The sequence below is a fragment of the Brienomyrus brachyistius genome, chromosome 2 (assembly GCF_023856365.1).
Source record: "Brienomyrus brachyistius isolate T26 chromosome 2, BBRACH_0.4, whole genome shotgun sequence".
Taxonomy (NCBI): Eukaryota; Metazoa; Chordata; class Actinopteri; order Osteoglossiformes; family Mormyridae; genus Brienomyrus; species Brienomyrus brachyistius.
Genome location: NC_064534.1, coordinates 11,359,308 through 11,378,685, shown reverse-complemented (window position 1 = coordinate 11,378,685; position 19,378 = coordinate 11,359,308). Strand labels below are relative to the sequence as shown.

Below are 19,378 nucleotides of genomic sequence, written 5' to 3'. Positions count from 1 at the left end.
ATCAATATGAACCAAAGAACAAACAACCTCGAATGAGGCCAGATGGTAACCTCAGACAATTCAGCCCGCCGTGTACTATGATGCTCAATAGTAGAATAATAATAGTAATTAAGCATAATACTGATTACAGTGTAACCATGGTTAATACTTTCTCACATGTGACCTCGTGGGTTGCAGTATGCGATAGTCATAACAAATTCAGCTTGGAGGCACACTTCCACAGTCTGCTGACATCCGGTGATGGCCTTCTGCATTCATAAGAGGGATTGTGGGTGGTCGGAAATTAGATTTGCCATTGTGAATTAAAACCGTCGCTTTAATTAGCGAAAGGCGTATCTCATTTCTATTTGAAAATGTATCTTTAATTCTTCACACTTGGGTGGAGTAGTCAGACACTCACCGCTGTAACAAATCGGATGAAATTGCCTTATAGCTTCTGTAGGCTGTAAACCGTCATTCTGGGAATCACGCCAAATCTGATTAATCACACTGGTGCCTTTGACTGGATAAGGCTCAGCAGTGGGAAAACAGATACGCTTCTTTCCTTTAGTATTCACTGGGATGTAAATTCCTAATGCTAATAATGTGAGTGATATTAAATCTAATGGTATGCAATCTGAGCATTGCACATTTAGAGGAATTAAAATCAGGATAAATAGGTTCAGTCATTATTTAATCACAATAAACATAATTAGAAAAAGAGGCCAGATTAGGTTTTTAGAAATGACTCAAAATCCACCGTGTGCTGAATGAAGTTTGCATTCATATAGGCGGCGACGCAAAGTATAAATGTTTAAATCCTCTGTACACATGTATGTTCATTCATGGTGGTGGGGTATTTGCATAGAGCATGAATCATTGCAATATAACTATTTTGAATTATTTTAAAAAATGAGTTATAGGTGCGTAAGTGTGGGGTAGTTTGTGTTCTGTGTTGGATTGACACCCTGTGCCTTCCGCATGCCTCCGGTCCTGTGTTTCCTATGATAGGTATGAGAAATGGAAATCCCACAAAAAATATGCAAATATACATGTGGAAGGAGATTTTGAGTTCCGCCTTTTCGGGTTTAGGCCCCTTGCGTTTCGAGCTCATATGATGATTATGACAGTCAAACGTGCTTTGCATGCATGTTACAACCTGTCACCTAATATCCAATAAGACCCCTGTTTTTGACCAGAGAACTATCGGCTTTGTACCTTGTACGGTAAAACGTCGATACATTACATTCAGGCAGGGAACCTGTCAGTGCTGCATGCACTAATGCATTTCGCAATTAATGAGGACACTGGTGCTGGGAGTTCCATACTGGTTTCTGAACTAATGTTATCTGGCCACTGAAATGCATTTTCCTTGTGATTCGGTGGTTTCGAAGGTGCACAAGCCAGCTAATATTTCTTTAGTCTTTATAGATAAAAGCCTTCCAGCTGCTCATATGTCACAAATGTCAAGCTGCAGTGAAAGGGTGGTTAGTTATCACTGCAGACGGAAAGCCTTCCGAGTCGAGTCGAATATCTCACTCCCAGTGCAGGCGAAGAGTTAAGGTTAAGGTCTGTCAGCCCTTCGTATGCCAGAGCTCATCTTACCCAAGTCATCAGCTGCTGTGTCGACTCCGTTCGAAATAATTGCGCATCTCGGGCAGAGTGGTGTGCATGAAGCCCTCCATTGCCACCATTTCCAGGGCTGTCCGTTAGACGGCGCTCAGCAAGAACGAGGAAGGCAGACCACTGCGTAATATTGAGGGTGACTGTAATGGAGACGAGAAGACAGGAAACTGTGAAGGCTATTACAGCGAAAGCCTCCAGTCAATAAAACTGCCAACCCCAGCTTTACGAATTGGCTGCTCTTCAATCATTAGTTAAAACTCTCAAGCTGGTTGAGAAAAATGCCTTGGAAACGCATTAGATGCTGAAAGGTATAGTTAAGAATACAGCAAAGAGCACGACCCTTAATTTAATGCTTCAAACCAAATCAAACAACTAGATACAGTATGATTTTATTGACTTTGGTTAAGAAAATCGCAGAAGGCTGTAGGTCCAAAGACAGTATGACATCATTGGTTGGCCTGTACTGATTGTGCATAAAAAGTCCCATAGTATTAAGATTACAGGAGTAATAATAAGGCAATAATCTCTAATCATCAATAACTAAAAATGCATGCTGAAACTATAGAATAGAATAGAATAGAACTAAAATTTTTATCTCCATAGAACCAGGTTCGTATTTGGTACAGTACTATTGCCCAGTCCATTAGTTGGTCACTAATGTCGTAGCAAAACACATGACATTATTAGCTGTGATCCTAGCACTTACATTAGTGGATTTCGATTGCCAGTTGGCCATTCCTGTGTGTTGAAGATCAGATTATCTGAACTCTTATTAGTGGTTGATGCAAAGCACAGGGCAGCTGTTGTTCTCAAAAGGACGCATTTATTCCTTATATCCCTGCACGATTACCCAACTTGGCATTAATAGAACCAATTTATTACTGGATTTTTTTCCCCCATCAAAATCAGTTCTTCTGCATTTTACCATGGTCCCAGGACATAAGCTCCAAAGTAATTCTTTTTAACAATCTTCACTTACTCCACCTCAAAACGAGACCTAATTCAGAAGAAGTACCATTAATTAAATCAGACATTAACTAGTAAACAAATATTTAACTGTTATTTTTGTGGTCCAGCATACAGTGGCCTGTTGATGACATTTAACTTAAATTTAAATTACTCCTCTCACAGGAGCGAGGTTGATATGGAAATGTCTGATTCAATCTGCATTCATCAGTGGCAATCACCCAGCCAACAGGATGCTATACCCTTGAGAGATGACTGAGATTCCCCGTGAAGAACCACAAGCAGCATCTATATTACCACACAGCAACATTTTGTATCAAAAACTTTATTTATCAAAAAGATGCACCATGGAAATCAAACTCACATAAAAAGGAACAGGGCTGGGCTGTTCTACAGGGCATTACAAAACCAGCAGTTGTATACAAGATTGTGTAGAAACAGCCAGTGCTTTTTTTCCTTTTTTTTTTTTTTTTTTTTACCTTTTTACAGTATTTCTCTTTTTCACTCCTCAGAAGAACACAAAATGTACACTTAAATATTGTAAGGACTAATCTAATTTTCTCAACAATGCTAGAACTTGACAATTTAAGAATAATTTCATATGTTCAAAATGTTTCCTTAGGTCTTTCCCCACACTGCTGGTTTCTGAAATGTCGTTCTGTCGCATCAAAGCCCAGACAAGCTTTTGTTGGGAATTCTGAAGAGGGTATCCAGAGGTTTTGTCAATAATCTGATCTTATTGGCTGCTGGTGAGTCCTGCCCACCAATCGGAGCGATGCTCTGTGATGTCACTAGTTACTCCTCTGCTGGGCTCTGGTTGGCTCTCACCATGTGCACATGCTCAACAGCGAGAGCTGGAATATGGGCTCAGACTGACTTTGTCCACAGTTTTATCTTCATTTGAATGTTCTTTGATAAATGGCTGCGCGTTTGTTGTGTACGTTTGTTTGAAATATATAGTTTTGAGGTTGTTTTCCTTTTGATACAGTATGCAAAATACAGTATACAATAAGCACAGGGATACAGCATTGCACTTATAAGTTAATAATAAGCACTAGTGGTGATGCTCCATTGATGATCAGCATCCCTTAAGAAGCTGATCTTCTTGTCTGACTCCCCCTGCTGGCAGTGAGATGCGCTGTCTCGTGCACACCAGCAATCTGTCACATTAATGCGAAGTGCATTTGTATGCAGTGTTGGTATAGACAGGAAAACACTACTTTGTAGAAGGCATACAAGCCACTCACTTAGGTCTGGTGGATATTACGAAATGGGGGAAGCTCACCTTTCCTGAGCTGAAATGAAATATACAGCAAGAATATTCTGCAAGACTAAAAGCGTGAAAGCAACATGAATGACTTAAGTGGGGCTGTGTGCTTCCAACTTGAAGCATCGTTTCCAGGACTACAACCTCAAAAGAAAAAGGCAGTGTTTGCTACTCTGTGTTTCTTCCCGTAACAGTGACGGCAAGGCAAATGCGTATCTCCTGTTTACTTAATCAATCATCTGCATACTTTTGGCACACGTTGTTATGGGCACACAGGACAGACATCGTTGTTAGCATTTCAGCAGTCATGAAGGGCCTTGGGTGTAGTTTAGATTTCAGAAAACACTACTTCTGCCTGGGCATTGCAATTCCTACCTCCCATCAAGGGCTATGTTTATGAATGCCCATCATTTTGGGTGATGGCATCACCGTTTAGATGGTACTCCATAGCCTAACATGATGGCTAGCTAGCCAAGTATATATAACAAAATAGTGAGCAATTATGTGCGGAATACTACTACCTTAATTGCACCACAATCCTAAAATCCCATATTTGAAAATCGTTCTAAAATAATTCTGAACAACCTCTATTTTTCTCTAAGTTGATTTCTCTTGCTTCCCAGCTGATCGTTAATCTGATCGTTTCTAGAACCAAAGTTGCGCTAATGTTGATGTGGGTCTTAGTAACGTGACAGTACAACAGAAAGGGGACAGAGCCTGAGAGTAATCTGATCTATATTTGGCAGTGTCCAACAGTGATGGACAGTCATAACAAGTAGAGATATAGCAGAGACATGAGTATCAACTCTACACAGGTGTGAAGCCCAAATGGATACAGGACATTAGGTAATGTTTTATATTAGTTGCACCTTCAGAATGCATTTACTATGCATTCATAGAATAGCCATTGGACATCAAAATGCATTTGCATAGCATTCAAAAGCAGCAAGCAGGGATACCTTAAGTTCTCATGGTCTCCATTCATAATACTTCTAATGAACAAGATGTTCCAGCTGTGATATACATTAATAACAAACATTATAATCATATATAATATTTGTTATTAATGCATATTAAAGCTGTTAAAGTTAAGGTATATGTACATGCTACTTATGAATGTTATAGAAATGCATTATAAAGGCATTATGAAGGTGTAGTTAATGTAAAGCATAACTGAACGTTATTGTATTGTAAGTTTTCTCCTCACTGCTCGGCCCTTTCAGTGGACTCGGGCCTCAGTGGAACCACAAAGACACATGACACAGTGTTTAAGGAAACCTGTGAGTTCCTGGAAGGTGCCGATTCCATGAAGGATTAAGCTGTTAGACCCTCGCAGAAAGACACGTAAGATGAAACGCCTTCTGTAAACATCGAATTCTAGTAAAAGGGCAGAAGTCAAATTGGATTATTTGATTAGCAGCTTTGATCTGATTAGCAAACAAAAGCCGATCTTAAAATAAGGGCATTGAATAATGAATTTATGAAATGTGGAAAAAAATGTACAGTACGTTTTAATTAAAATGTACATGGGGGGGGGGAGGGGGGACAGCTGCTAACACTGTATTGCCACTCCAAGGGAAGAATTTATGTATTAAAATGCAACACACTTATCAGTTAAATTATTAAAAGGCCCAGTACTGTACCTGTCCTTCATACATCCAGGCACTATTCAGCTCTGTACAAAAGGCAGGGTCCATGATATCAGAAGCAATTGTTATGGCACAACTTTGGCGTAAACATTTATCATCTCCATGCCACCGCAAAAATGAACCTCTACCGAACAGGGCACACGTCAGAGTACCAGAGAACCAGATAACCTTTAACAGTGTAGGGTAATACGCCGAAAAAGTCCCCCATGTCATTTTCCTGTAATTGTTTCACACAATAATGGTGATGAAATGCCAATGAGGGAACAAGTCATCTACAAAGATTGGATGTGTCTTCCTACATGGATTTAAGCCCAGTGGACAGGGATAGATCTGACAGAGAACCTTCGGGGATCTCCATGCAGTACAGGAGACAATACTGTAATGTTGCTTGAATGTAAAGGTTGAGGGTCACCGTTATTTCACGTTTTTTTCCCACAAGAAAACAAAATAATTGCTTATATATATATATATATCTTGTGCACCTGCAGCGAGAACCTATTGGAATTACTGTTACTTTAATGCGAGGAGGTCATCATGTATGTCACATAACAATAAAAGAAAATAATGGTCTATTTTGGCCACTGTTCATTTCAGCTGTACTGCTGTAGGTTCACCATCGGCCAGACACGGCAGACAGGCAGCCCCATGTCACCGCACATGAGTGATCCTCACGGAGAATGACACGCGTCAGACCAAAGGCCCACACTGAGCTATGCCTCAGCCTGTCCCCCTGACAAGGTCTGCAAACATCTCCTTTACTGCCTGGACACTGCAAATCAAAACGCCTTTTTTTCTCCACTCAAAATCCAGCGAGGGTGATGCTTGTCTTACATCAGGTCCTTCCCTCGGGCCCTGCTGGATGAGGCCCATTCGGGCCGAGACGATGCTGCTGCTTGAGGTGAATGAAAGCCGGATCAGACCCATACAGACAGAACCAGCCCTTGGCCCCTCGGCGGTTACGGCCATGTTTGTTTTAAGCTGGGGGAGCAGTGGGCTTGTTTCAGAACGGTTTAGCAGATGTGGTCAGAAATGATGGGTTGAGCTTCTGTGAGAGGTGATCAGTCAGCACTCCAATCATGGGGCTCCAAGTAGCATTCAGAGCAGCAGTGTGGACAGGAGCCGGAGGTGCCCGACACCCCTGTGCGCCCTGGGGTGACACAAATAAATAGTGTTGAGGTGGAAGTAAGTCCAGTTGACACGGTTGCTTGGGTTGGGTCCAGGCACCTTCAGAACTGTTCCTGGGATAGTGACACTGGGCCAATGTCCCCTATATACTCAAGGGTCACAGAGTCACAGGGGTTACGAGGGTCATGGGTGGCCCTGACCCAGAGGCCTGCCCGGCCAGCCCAGGTTAGAAAGCAGAGCCGGTGATGGCATTCAGCTGCTTCATCAGTCCTTCCAGACTTGCCATTTGCTCGCTCAAGTCGTCTTGCTCGTACACCTGGAGAAAGCAACGCACAGTGATAAACATCAAAGTCTGGGGCTCATCTCAGTTTCGCACGCGACAACGTGAGCAGTTACACAACCCAGCACACAGACTAACAGAAAAACTAGAATTTTAGTAAAAACAAAACAGGAAAAAAAAATTAAACATAGTAGAAATGTGAATTTAAAAAGGTACTCGAATCCACACACGGAGATCAGCTGAAATTTACATCCACATTCTTCTAAAAAAAAAAATCAATCCTGGATTTCTCTTCCCAGCGATCTGCATCAGTAGTCACCAATCAGTTGTTTTGGGAGGGAAAGGGCAAACCCACTTTATTTGTCGGTTTTCCGCCACAGCTACCAGCATCCCAACTGCCTACAGCAGCGGCGATCGATGATCAAATGGACCATGACTAACTGACAGAGTGATTAACTGAGCGGGTGACCACTTGACCAGATGACGGACTGACCACATGACTTACCCACTGCACTCAGTCAGTTGGGTGACCTTTCCAGGGTTAAAATCGGCACTTAATCCCATTACAGCACGTCACACATAATGGTCATATGGACAGCTAATATTCAGCAATCGTTCATTGTTTGACTTACCCTTATCTGACGCCTGACAAATATAAATATTTCTCACAGTTAGGAAAAATTTCTGTCAGACACACTACAGTATACAGATAAACAGTCCCACGATATTACTGCATGGAAATAAGGTTCTGCTAATCAGAGGGTGGGGAGGGGGGCACGATCAGACAGATGGCAGGCACAGGGCTTGGAGTACTCAAAACAGGAACAGAAAGGAAGATGACCTAGAGACACACCCGCCATCAAAAGCACATGCAAAAGGGCACACCAGCATCCAAAAGGACACAGGTGCAGAGAGAGGGTCAGCTGCACACGCATGGGGGGGGGGGGGGGGGGCTGGGGGCACACCTGACATAAAGATGACTCTGAGCCCGTTGATGGAGGTAGCTTATTTACTCAGGAAGACTCCCTGAGTTCCTGCCTGATGGGAAAAGGCCAGATCAATTATAGAGATATGAGAGATGGATAGGAGCAACCTGACCTTTGCATCTCCACGCTGCCTCCCAGTTTTTCCCATTATCTCGGTGCCTGAGCGCTGCCTGATGCATCTCTCCAAACACTCGCGGCGCGCTGTGCCACACATCACCGGTATTGATGCGCTAATGTGCGGCGGACTTCATCAATGTCATACGTTTCGCAGCTCCGGCTTTATAACCCGCCACAGCGACTCATCACACCCCAGCAAGCGCTATAATTAGGAGGCTATCAAGGGAGGTCCCCCTTTGGATATTAAATGCTTATGAATTGTATTTTGTCTCATTTAAAATCTCGATGAGATGCGATGCTTTGAAGTCACAGTTTTGGACTGCATTTCTCAGTATTAAATCCTCCGGACCTGCTGTAATTAAACCCAAGTGCTTATCATACGAAGCAGACTCAGTATCAGAAAGTTCCATGAAAAAAAACCCATCTTCCTGCTCCTCTGAGACACACATCCTGCATATGAACGTCAGACGTAAGTTTAAAGTGAACCACCGGCCCTCCTCATGCTCAGTGTGTATCTCAGAGGGAGTAGGCAGTGACGACAGCATCGGGAGATCCACTGGACTGCACCCTCGCACCAAGCACACTCTGCTCTGATTCAGAAGATTAATTAGGTATCCCAGAAGACAACCAGGGCTCCCATTGTGCTTCATTACCCTGCTTAATACTAACATTTGCTCTTCCACGGTACACAGGCTAAACCAGCACCCCCTGCTGCCGGGTCTTGCTCTGGTATGTGGCCTGGGTGGTTGCCATGGAGACTAGGTCCACTTACACTGGCCGGGTCCTCTGGTGGTTTTTGCCCCTCCTCAACCACCTCCGGAGCGGTGGGCACAGACACAGGCAGAAGGGGGGACCTTGCTTTTCCAGCTTGCCCCAGAGACGCTGTCTTCACCTGTGCTTTGGGCAGACTGGCAGCTGCAAACATATGCAGAAACACAGTCATGACGTAGTACACAGACTGGGAACTGAAAGCACATGCAAACACAGTCATGATGTAGTACACAGACTGGGAACTGAAAGCACATGCAAACACAGTCATGATGTAGTACACAGACTGGGAACTGAAAGCACATGCAAACACAGTCATGATGTAGTACACAGACTGGGAACTGAAAGCACATGCAAACACAGTCATGATGTAGTACACAGACTGGGAACTGAAAGGACATGCAAACACAGTCATGATGTAGTACACAGATTGGCACCTGCAATCCCATCTGATTGCAGTTATGATATAGTACATAGACTGGCAACTGCAAGCCCATGTAAATGCAGTCATGATATAGTACATAGACTGGCAACTGCAAGCATTACTGCATGCATCAATTAACCTTACAGTGGAACAGGGATAGCTCCTTAACTACCATTCCTTGTTAACATTTAAATTTTCTCCTTAATTCCAAGATACACAATCCAGCATTTAAGTGTAAAAGTACCTTTTCCCTACAGCAAGGCAGAACTAAACACCAGTTAATCTCTGATTCATTTTCATTATCCTTGTTGCCCCCACACTGTGCATGGAGTTTGCATGTTCTCCCTGTATCACTTTATTCTGGATAATCCAGTTTCCTCCTGCAGACTCATCCAGGTCACATGAGAGTCATGGGGGGGGGGGGGAAGAGGGTACCACAAGGCTGGGGGTACACCGTGGATCCATGGCAGGGCTCTCATGTGCACACTTACATACCATTAAAATCCATCAAAAAAACAATAAGATGTAAATAGCAAAAAAAGCACTAAATATTTAAACGTATCTGTTCTGCTTCACCCCTGTGGAAAAAATCATCGCAATCTGTGTTTCTCAGGCTATTTAGTGTATAATGAGTCGCAGCGTGCGGTCTGCAATAACGTAAATAAGCGTAAAGAGCATCTATGCTGCCTTTCCATTCACAGAAGGGCAGTAATTGGTCTTCCAGTTTTCAAATAAGCCTCTGATCATGATTCTGCGGGTTGCAGGTAGAAGCCCTTTGTAGACTAAAGGCTGGTTATTTTGCTCCCAGTCAGGTGTATTCTTACACTGTCTATGAGAGGGAAAAGAGAGCTCTCTTCTGTCACAGAACTGGGATTAATCAGTGTAATTTACCATCTTTATTCTGCTAAATGATTACGGATTAATATAAATTATTTTACACAGAGGTTCTTTCTCTTTTGATTTTAAAACCGCAAAACAAAACTAAAGTACGCTGATTATAATAATGCTCTCAGATTAACAGTACTGTTCTGTCTTTAAATACGGATCTTCTTTGCATGCATACACACACACACGCACACACACACACACGCGCACACACACACACGCACACACACACACACACGCACACACACACACACACACACGCACACACATACACACACACATACACATACACACACGCATATATAGCCTGTGTTGCCCGCACCTGTTTTCATTTTTTTTCTGCACAGCATTCAAAAAAAAACTTCCTCACTTAAAATTTTCGGCAGAATGCGATATGTGAACTATTTTCAAGGCTGTTTAACTTAAAATGATGATTTAATCAAATATCTACAGTTTGGAGAAGATTTTGAACAACTATGTGCTTCTAGACTGGAACCTGCAGCATGTGAAAGTATATGAAATATGCAGTAGATGGAATTCGACTTAATCTGAATGCCTGTTGAAACTAGCAAAATTTGTACAAAGCAGATTATGTGAGTAAATCCCCTAAGCTGATCAATATTAAACAGCAGTGGCAAATAATGAACTCTGGCCAGTTATCATCCAGAGTAATACAATAACCAACAAGCATTTAATTTTATAAATGCGGTATTTTTTGTTAAACTTAGCAAAATGTTGAGGAAAATAAATGTTTTTTTTTTTTTGTTTTTTTTTAATTTGGCAAGCCGGACCTTACTGGAGCCACTGTGAGACTTCCGGAAGCTTCCCATGAATGCAAGCCTTAATCACTCTTTTGTAGTGAAAATACTGTGTTTTTATGGTTAAAACTGGTACAAATCGCACATGAAAGACTGGAAATTTAATGGTTAGATTAAAAAAAGAATAAAATGGCATGCTTTTGGGGCGCCATGGTGGTGCAGTGGTTAACACTGTTGCCTCGCATCTCTGGGACCTGGGTTCGAGTCTCCGCCTGGGTCAGATGTGTGTGGAGTTTGCATGTTCTCTCCATGTCATCTCTGGGTTTCCCCCCACAGTCCAATGACATGCTGAGGCTAATCGTAGTTACTAAAATGCATGTATGATTGACTGCTGTGTGAGTGTGCCCTGTGGTGGGCTGGCCCCCCCATCCTGGGTTGTTCCCTGCTTCGTGCCCATAGCTTCTGGGATAGGCTCCGGACCCCCCGCGACCCAGGAGGGTAAGCTGGATGGATGGCATACTTTTTTTAAACACTGTCGGCCAAACTGAACATCTGTTTACTTAAACTAACAATGCCATACCAACTCCTGTTTCCTCATTCCCACTCTAGACTAATTATGTGAGTCATAAACACACGTATACAAATATAAACGTGGCGAAAGTGTCGGCACTGTGCCTCGAACCTCACTATTTAGTTTCTTCTTGGGGAAAAGTCTGTTATCAAAGGGAGAAGCATCCGCTCTAAGCATGAATCAGTTGTAGATAAAATGAAGTGTTTTGTGATGAGGCGACACACTGAGCATTATCACTTTCTGCTTCGGCGCTCTGTAGACACCCAGCCTTGGCCAAGGGATAAATTATGAAAATGTACCTGTTGCACTTTTGTAGTGCGTTTCAACATTCAAGATAATGTTTATTTCCTGTTTGCTGCTATTTCAAAATGAGCCAAATTTAATCATTCGGCGCGCCGGTTTCCCTTCCTCTGTTCACAAATGAATCGGCACGGTTTATTGTTCCATATCTCCGACTTTGGCACCGAGTTCCCCCGTAGGGATCACACCTTTTGTTTGGATGAGGCTGATCCTGTCAGGAAGGAGCAGGTGTGCCAAGCGGGCCCGAATGATGGCATCATCGACCGGGGAGGTTGGGGGGGGGGGGGGGTTTCCTGGCCGGGGACAGGCAGTGGGGGCTTCTAGGCGTGTTGTTCATTTACTGAGTCACGGTGACGGCGAGGGGAGCGAGCGAGTGCACGGGCGTGAGTGAGCAAGCGAGTCAACAAGCAGCATGCTAGGCTGGGCTGATAAGCCTGTCCTTCTGACTGCCTGAGAGGATCGGTGCCGAGCCGTACATGGATTAAAAATAAAAAAAACAGAGAATATGCTCCTGAAATTAAGCTTTACTTAATATTACTTGACATTCTTGCAGTGTCAGGCCATTTAATTAACCTGATACAGGGCTGGAAGTCTACCTCTTAGGAACATATAACCAGTTAATGTCCCATAAGCATGGACCACTGCCGTATATTTATGGACGCTGCTGTCAGAGAGCAAGATCCCAAGCTTTTTTTTCTTTTGATTTTTAATAAATCTTCTGACTCCTGAGCCACGAGAAATCCTTACTGCAGCAGGAGGTATAATAAACAGGTGAAAATGAACGCTGACTCTGCCCACCTGTTCAAAAAATGGGCCAGGGTGCCACCATCACACTCGGGGAAGAAAGAGCCCAGTGGCGTGTCTGCAGAACTCTGCTCCAGGAGTTCACCTCTCTTGCTTCGCAGAGAAAGCCCTCTCAACATCCCAAATAACTCGCCCGAATATGCAGAAAATAATCGATTTTGGCTATGAACAGTCCATGTAATTGGGTGGCTGAAAATAAATCAATGTACAAAAATGAAACCAGTCCTGCCCACCAAAGAAAGGGGGGAAGGTGAGCACCCCCACGGGACAAATGGGTTTAGCGGTTGTTAGGAGGGGAAACATCAAACCATTTCTCAACACAATAAACTGGTTTTTAGATCTGTTATCCCATTGGCTTATTGATTGGGGAGAGATTAAAAACGGTTCCTCGGCCACAAGGAGGTGAGTTCAATAAAGCTACTGCCACTGTGGGGTGGGGGTGGGGGTGGGATGTGGCAGGAGTGTGATGAACAGGAACCCCCCCCCCCCCCCCACGACACAATGGGAGGGACATGACTGCACCTCCCCCAGGCTGGCCCAGGAATTGGCTCACAGCCAGAAAATCCACTCATACCCTTTGAATTTCTTGCCATTTTATTAGAGATATGAAATCAAAATGGAGTTCATTGTCTTTTATTTATATCTAACATTTTGAAAATGTTTCTTTTTCTTAAACCAATTGCCAATAAAAACTAGAAATTATTAACCACAAGTACTGATTATTTTACCCCTTAGCTGTGACACACCATGAATAATGTGATACGGCCGTCTTCAGACACATAATTATTTAAATGGAGTTCACCTGTGGGCACTTCAGGCACCTCACATGATTTCAGTTTGAATGATTAGTGTCTGGGAAGTTCCAAAATCACACAGTGTATTTAAAAAAAAACATAACAGGGGAAGGGATATAACACAGCCGCGGATCGGCGTAGAAACCGTCGTCGTCTTAAACTGTATAGGAGGAGCAATACAAGGACAGCACTTGGGCGAGAGGTTAGCGAGATGCTCGTGGATGAGGCACTGTCCATGGTGCAACAATAACCAGGTTAGTTCATAAATCCAGGCTTTATGGGACAGATGGGAAAGGCAAGAAGAAAGTGGTTACTGAAATACACTTACATCAGCCTTCGGCCAGAATCCAGGAGGTACGAGGGAGGCTTGGAGGCCGAGTAACAGAACGTTTTATGGTTTAACCAAAATGGAACTTTTGGCCTCAATGCTAAGTGTTTACCGCAAGGCTAATGCTGTACGTTATTCTCATAACACTGGTCCAACCTTGTATCTCAGGGGAAACAGTACAATGTGAAAAGGATGCTTCTGCGCTTCCAGGGCTGGAAAACTGGTCGAGTTTGAAAGCAAAACAAATCGTATGAGGTACAAATGCCTCGGGTCTGCAGCAGAATGCCTTTGGAGAAGGTCCCTCTTCCATTGGCCAAAAGAATACCGCAAAAGTCACATCGGAATGGATTAAAAGGTGAAATGAGGAGAAGCCAGTGTGTTGGATTAGCCTGGAGTCCGACGGAATCTGTGGCCAGTCAAGAAAGTCACTGCCCTTTATCAAACGCGACAGAGCTCAAGCAAATCGGCATCACAGGATGCGTGAAGATCCCAGTGTCCCTACATGTAAAGCTGGCTCAACTGCCAAAGGTACTTTGATCAAGCTTTACGTCTCTTGTGATACAAGTGAACAATGAATTCATCTCTGCTTTGTCATTTCTATATTTTTTTTTTTAGATTTTTCCCCCACTTTGATATTGCACTGCACTTTGTGCTGATCAATCCTAGTGAATTTGACTTTAATTCCACACAAAAACGTGAACATGTCCGATGGGGTTGAACCAGTTTAACAGCCACTGTACAGACCTTCTGTCAGACCACCAAACAATTCAGCGCGATGATTAATGTGCGTGCTATTTTTAGTCGGCTGCTCGAGCCGGTCCAGCCCGGCTTTCTGATGTACTGGACTGTCAGATAAATTTCTGCAGCTGTGCTTCACTGAGAAGATCAATAAAGAGGAGCATCCCGGATAAGCACACACTTCCAGCTCGACGAGCTTGGGCCTTGTCTCGTTTTCAGTGGCCCTGTGATCGGCATCGGCAGGATGTAAGATTAATACCAGGATTACGAACTTTACACCACCGACACACATTGTGCAGGGATTTTACATGAAATCCATGGCAGATGTATAATACAAGGATCATACTGTAATCATGAAATTAATCAAGAACTAGACACTGAAGCCACTTTAACTTGCTATACACATATTTGAAATGATTCTTCAAATCTCTGATAAGAAGGTATTGTACACTAATATCACTGTAAAGCTATTATAGTCATGTATTGTACAGGGATCTCATTTCACCTATCTGGCAGCTACAGCCTGTAATGGACACCACCTCCCTTCCCCCATGACCCTGACCAGAATAAATGGTTGGAAGTTGGATGGAAGATTTAATTGTGATATTGTGTGAGGTCTGTGTGATCTTGCTCTGAACCGCATGTAACTGGCTCTGTAATCAGTGACACTGCACATATCGCTGTGTGAGTGTACAGGTTCATTTATACTTCAACGTGGACTCTACTCCAAAGGTAGCAGTGTACCATACTCCATAGCCTGACGCATATTTCCCCAGAAATGCGACGCAGGTGACAGGCTACGCTGTAGGTTATGATTTAGGGTACAGGAATACGTGGCTACTGATGGTATGGATTCTACAGAGAAGTATATCTGCCTTAAGCTCAGACCTTGGTTTGGAGTCCAATCACCAGGTTTGTGGGGCTCCCTGTGTCTATCTGCAGCTTTGGTCCAGGGTTTGCAGTTTCAGTCAGTGCTCATCTTGCTTTCATCTTAACTCTGTTTGGTGTCCATGTTCTCATTCTTGGTTACCCATGATCGCGCCGCTTGTGTACCATGTGACCGGCTTCTTTTTTAGGTTTCCAGCCTTTGTCTTATTTCGTACTTTGGCCACAATTGCTGGTCTCCATGTCCTGGGTCCTGTTCCTGGTTTCCCTAGTGCTCCACATCCGATTCTGCTTCTCATATTCCTTATCTTGGAGCTGCCCGTCCAGTCAGCAGCCCCCATTGGGTACCTGAGGCATGCTGTCCGACGGCCTCAGGGTCCAATGGGAAGTAGTGCCTGGCATCGTGGATGTATGTGTTTTGACCAAGCACTGTGAGTGTGTATGTATAGGGATCTCATTTCTGACCGTCCTATTCTACATGTTTCCTAAACCTGTGACACACGCATATTGTACATGGATTTAAAGAGACACCAGTGGCAGGCAGGTACTGTATAGCGCATGGCTGTTACTTTAAGACTGTAATATGCATGTAGTGCAGGGGACCCTTCCTTTAAAACTGTATTATAAGCTGGTTTTCCACCGCTGTGCCTAAATGGTTCTTGGTGTTTTTCACTTATCACTGTCGCCGCATTGGGCCACAACGAACCATAAAGCCATTGGTCCCGCTCTATGCCCGGAGGCTACCTTTTATGATTGCTTATAGCGGTGTTGTCATGCAGCCGGAGAGAAACTTATAGAGAACCATTCATACATTTTCTTTATCGGAGGGTGGGGGGTGGTGGAGGTTTTGGGTAAATATAGAAAATTTGAAATAATCTCAGGTACACACAAATCCAATCATTTATCTCTCTTTGGGTTGGTGGATACATGTTGAGTGGAACCTGGGATTGTCAGCTCAAAATGAGAAATCTTTTGTGTTTACAGTCTACTGCCCTTAATATTCCAGCCGTCTACAGCTATATAGAATTGTTCATTTAAAAAGCTGGTGCTTTTGCTTGAGGTACGCCCAGGAGAGGTCTACTTAAGATACTTTTAATTTCACTGGAGCTCATAAATCGTTCTGGCGCTGGTGCATGTACTTCTACTAAGACATCCTACTGCTGTTTTTATCTGGAGATATTTGGATGTAATCATTGTTGGCAGAGTTAATTCTGCAGCAGTTACTTGTACTTAAACTGGTACCTGAAATAATAATTACTGACAGTTAGCAATTCCAAGTCCTGGGCAGGATGCTGGGTCTTTGCAAGGAAACAACATATCATAGACAATTTAGAAGTGCTGGAAGCCACCAGAGTATGCGGAGGAGATCCATGGAACACAGTGATAACCTGCAAACCCCACATAAAGATACAGTGAGCAGAGGTGGGATTTAAACCCCCCAACCCTACAGCTAAGAGGCAACAGTGTTTAACCTTCTGCCAGCATCTGATTGGTTGACAGAATGATTGATGCATATGGGTATGTACTCACTGGTAGGGGGCATGAGGGGCGTGCCGGCGAAACTGCGTAGGGGGTGGGTGGGTCGCACGCAGGCGGTGGGAATGCTGCGACTGGCGTTTTCCTCTCCGGCCCCTCGCTCAGGGGGCGAGTTGGTGATGACCGTCGGCTGCTGGGTGAGCTGGACGTGCGGGGTGGGGGGGGCAGGGCCCTCGACTGCCATCGCTGGAAGGGGAAGTGAAACGGACACTGGCGCTGACGGACTCCTTACGTACTCGGATTCCCATCACACTCTCAGCTTATAACCCAAGACTCAGACGTCCCACACTCGTTCAACTTAGACACCTAAGTCTGGTTCTACGAGTTATTAAAAAAGAATATATTTGTATTTTGCACAAAAGATAATAACAGACAATCATGTGGGAAAATTTTTGTTATATAAAACCTCCTCAGGGGAAATAAGATCCAACAAGGCTTGACTCCCAGAATCCATGGGTAGGGCGTCTCTTAATGAGAGGCCAGCTGTAGACGGGGATCATAGCTATTTATGAGCACTTATCAGAGCAGGTAAGGAGATTATTACAGACAGAGGACGACAGACAAAATGGCTGACATGCAATTCGGGTTATATTTAATAAACAAGACCTAATTAGCTTGTCCGTTTATGACACTGAATCGATGCAGACGAGCTCCTTGGAGGTGTTCCGCTGAGCGCGCAGCCGTGCTCGACTCGTAGCTAATCAGGTGCTGAGTGAGACGGCATGGCCATCAGGATGCGGAGCCTGACGTGACCGGGATGCTAACAGTGACACAGGCCGGTGGCGTGTGGGTCCGCAGAGAGCCTGTGTACACACCCAAAACTGCCTATTCCTCCTCTGCTACCAAGTGCTGCGCTTGTGATGCAGAGCCAGCAGGTGGTATGCTGGTTAAAGAATGGGGTCCATGACTGGAAAGCCGCCCACAGGGTTACGTCCCAAGTGGGACTGCCGTTATACCATTGTTCGACATGCTTACCCAAAACAGCTTTATATACCCACCTACTGTGCAAAATTATGCTTAAATGATATTGCTGTTGGTGTTAAATTGCTATATATTTGGCAAAGCATGTCAGCTTAGCCATTTTAAAACCTCTCCTAAAATCACCTCAGTATTTGCACCAAGCATCCAGTACACCAATGCACTTTTTTACTTGACCATTAGCATACATGGATGCATTGACAGGATTTATCCTTTTGGATGACAGAAGAAGTTCATGTTAGTGCTTGTCGAGTCATATATTTTTCTTCTGAACAAACATACACTTGCTGCCTAAGACTTTTGCACAGTACTGTATATAAATGCATAAACAAATGTGACATTTGCATTTAAGTGTCTGCTAATACTTGATTTAAAGTTCTACTCAAGGAAGAAGAATGCCACTTCACTAAAATGCTGTATAGGTGTTTTCCGATTATTTGCTAGACAGCTCCCTCTGAGACTGACCTTTCCTTAGGTCTCCACAGGTACTTTCTGTCTTGTACAGGTAAAATATTCAGACGAATTATGTTGACTACAATGGAGGACAGCACCAGAGGGAAGACGAAACTGCATTACAAGAACAAACGGTTCATTCAAACCAACCAGGTCATTTTATGAAGAACCTGAGCGTGACTTAATATTATTTCCATTTACGCCATAATTTTGGCCAAATTATATACAGAAATAAAGCTTATGAATTCCTTCTGCAGTCCTCAAACCTCTGTACTCAGTGTTCCAGGCATTTTTCAGTGTCTGATCCATTGACGGGGGGGGGGGGGGGGGGGGGGGGATACCTGGCGTGTAGCCTCGCTCCACGGTGAGAGAAGGGAAGGGCATTGGTCTCAGGGACAGCGGTGGGTGAGGGTAGCCACAGGAAGGTGATGGCAAGACCCCGGGGTACTGGGCACTCTCCAGAGTTGGCACTGGGATGGCACTGACAACAGCTGCGGGGGTGACAACAAGGACATGGGATTAACCACAGACAGCTGAACAGACACACACACACACACACACACACACACATGTCAGGTATACCTATCCTTATGGGGCCCGCTCATTCACTTCTATGGGAAAAATGCTAACGCTAACTATGACAACCTTAACCCCCACCCAGCCCTAACCATAACCATAAGTAACCAAGCAAAATACAAGAGTTTTTTTTTCATAGCAGTCACCAATTTTTATAAAATAGAAAACCGGTCCCCATAAGGGAAAAAAAAACTAATATTTATCACGTTTTGGGGACATTGTGTCCCCATAAGTATAGGTATACAGTACCCACTCGCACACACAAACACACACACACACACAATCCATACAGTATTAACGTAAAATTTTGCCAATGTATAAAAAAGGCTTAAAAAGGCATGAACAAACATAACATAATCACATATTCACACATATTAAAGGGGAAATTGGTGTCAGATCAAACATGACCCCCTGCCACATAATGCTATTCATTTGAGCATTTGAGGCTTAAGTCCGTAATGGTGAATATATGAGCAGAGACTGTCAATTTAATCTTGTCGTGGCTTTTTAGAGCATATAATGTGATATTCTCCATACAAGCCAATACTAGTACATCAACTAGATTTATTAATATTGCGGAATCAT

General features: G+C 43.7%; 1 protein-coding gene across 2 annotated transcripts in view; it reads right to left on the bottom strand.

Annotated features, from left to right (window-relative positions):
• Positions 1–2,880: 2,880 nt before the first annotated feature.
• dcc (DCC netrin 1 receptor) overlaps positions 2,881–19,378 on the bottom strand; it is a 181,730-nt gene continuing 165,232 nt past the window's right edge. The window contains exons 26-32 of one of the 2 annotated variants that reach the window (XM_049001300.1): positions 18,559–18,708; positions 16,777–16,972; positions 11,085–11,096; positions 10,700–10,720; positions 9,340–9,350; positions 8,768–8,910; positions 2,881–6,928 (exon numbers count right to left, since the gene is read on the bottom strand). In XM_049001300.1, the coding sequence (XP_048857257.1) occupies positions 6,839–6,928; positions 8,768–8,910; positions 9,340–9,350; positions 10,700–10,720; positions 11,085–11,096; positions 16,777–16,972; positions 18,559–18,708 (623 nt within the window). In that variant the 3' untranslated portion in view covers positions 2,881–6,838. Of the gene's footprint in view, positions 6,929–8,270; positions 8,911–9,339; positions 9,351–10,699; positions 10,721–11,084; positions 11,097–16,776; positions 16,973–18,558; positions 18,709–19,378 lie in introns of those variants that run through there. The other variant, XM_049001299.1, reaches the window with a different exon arrangement.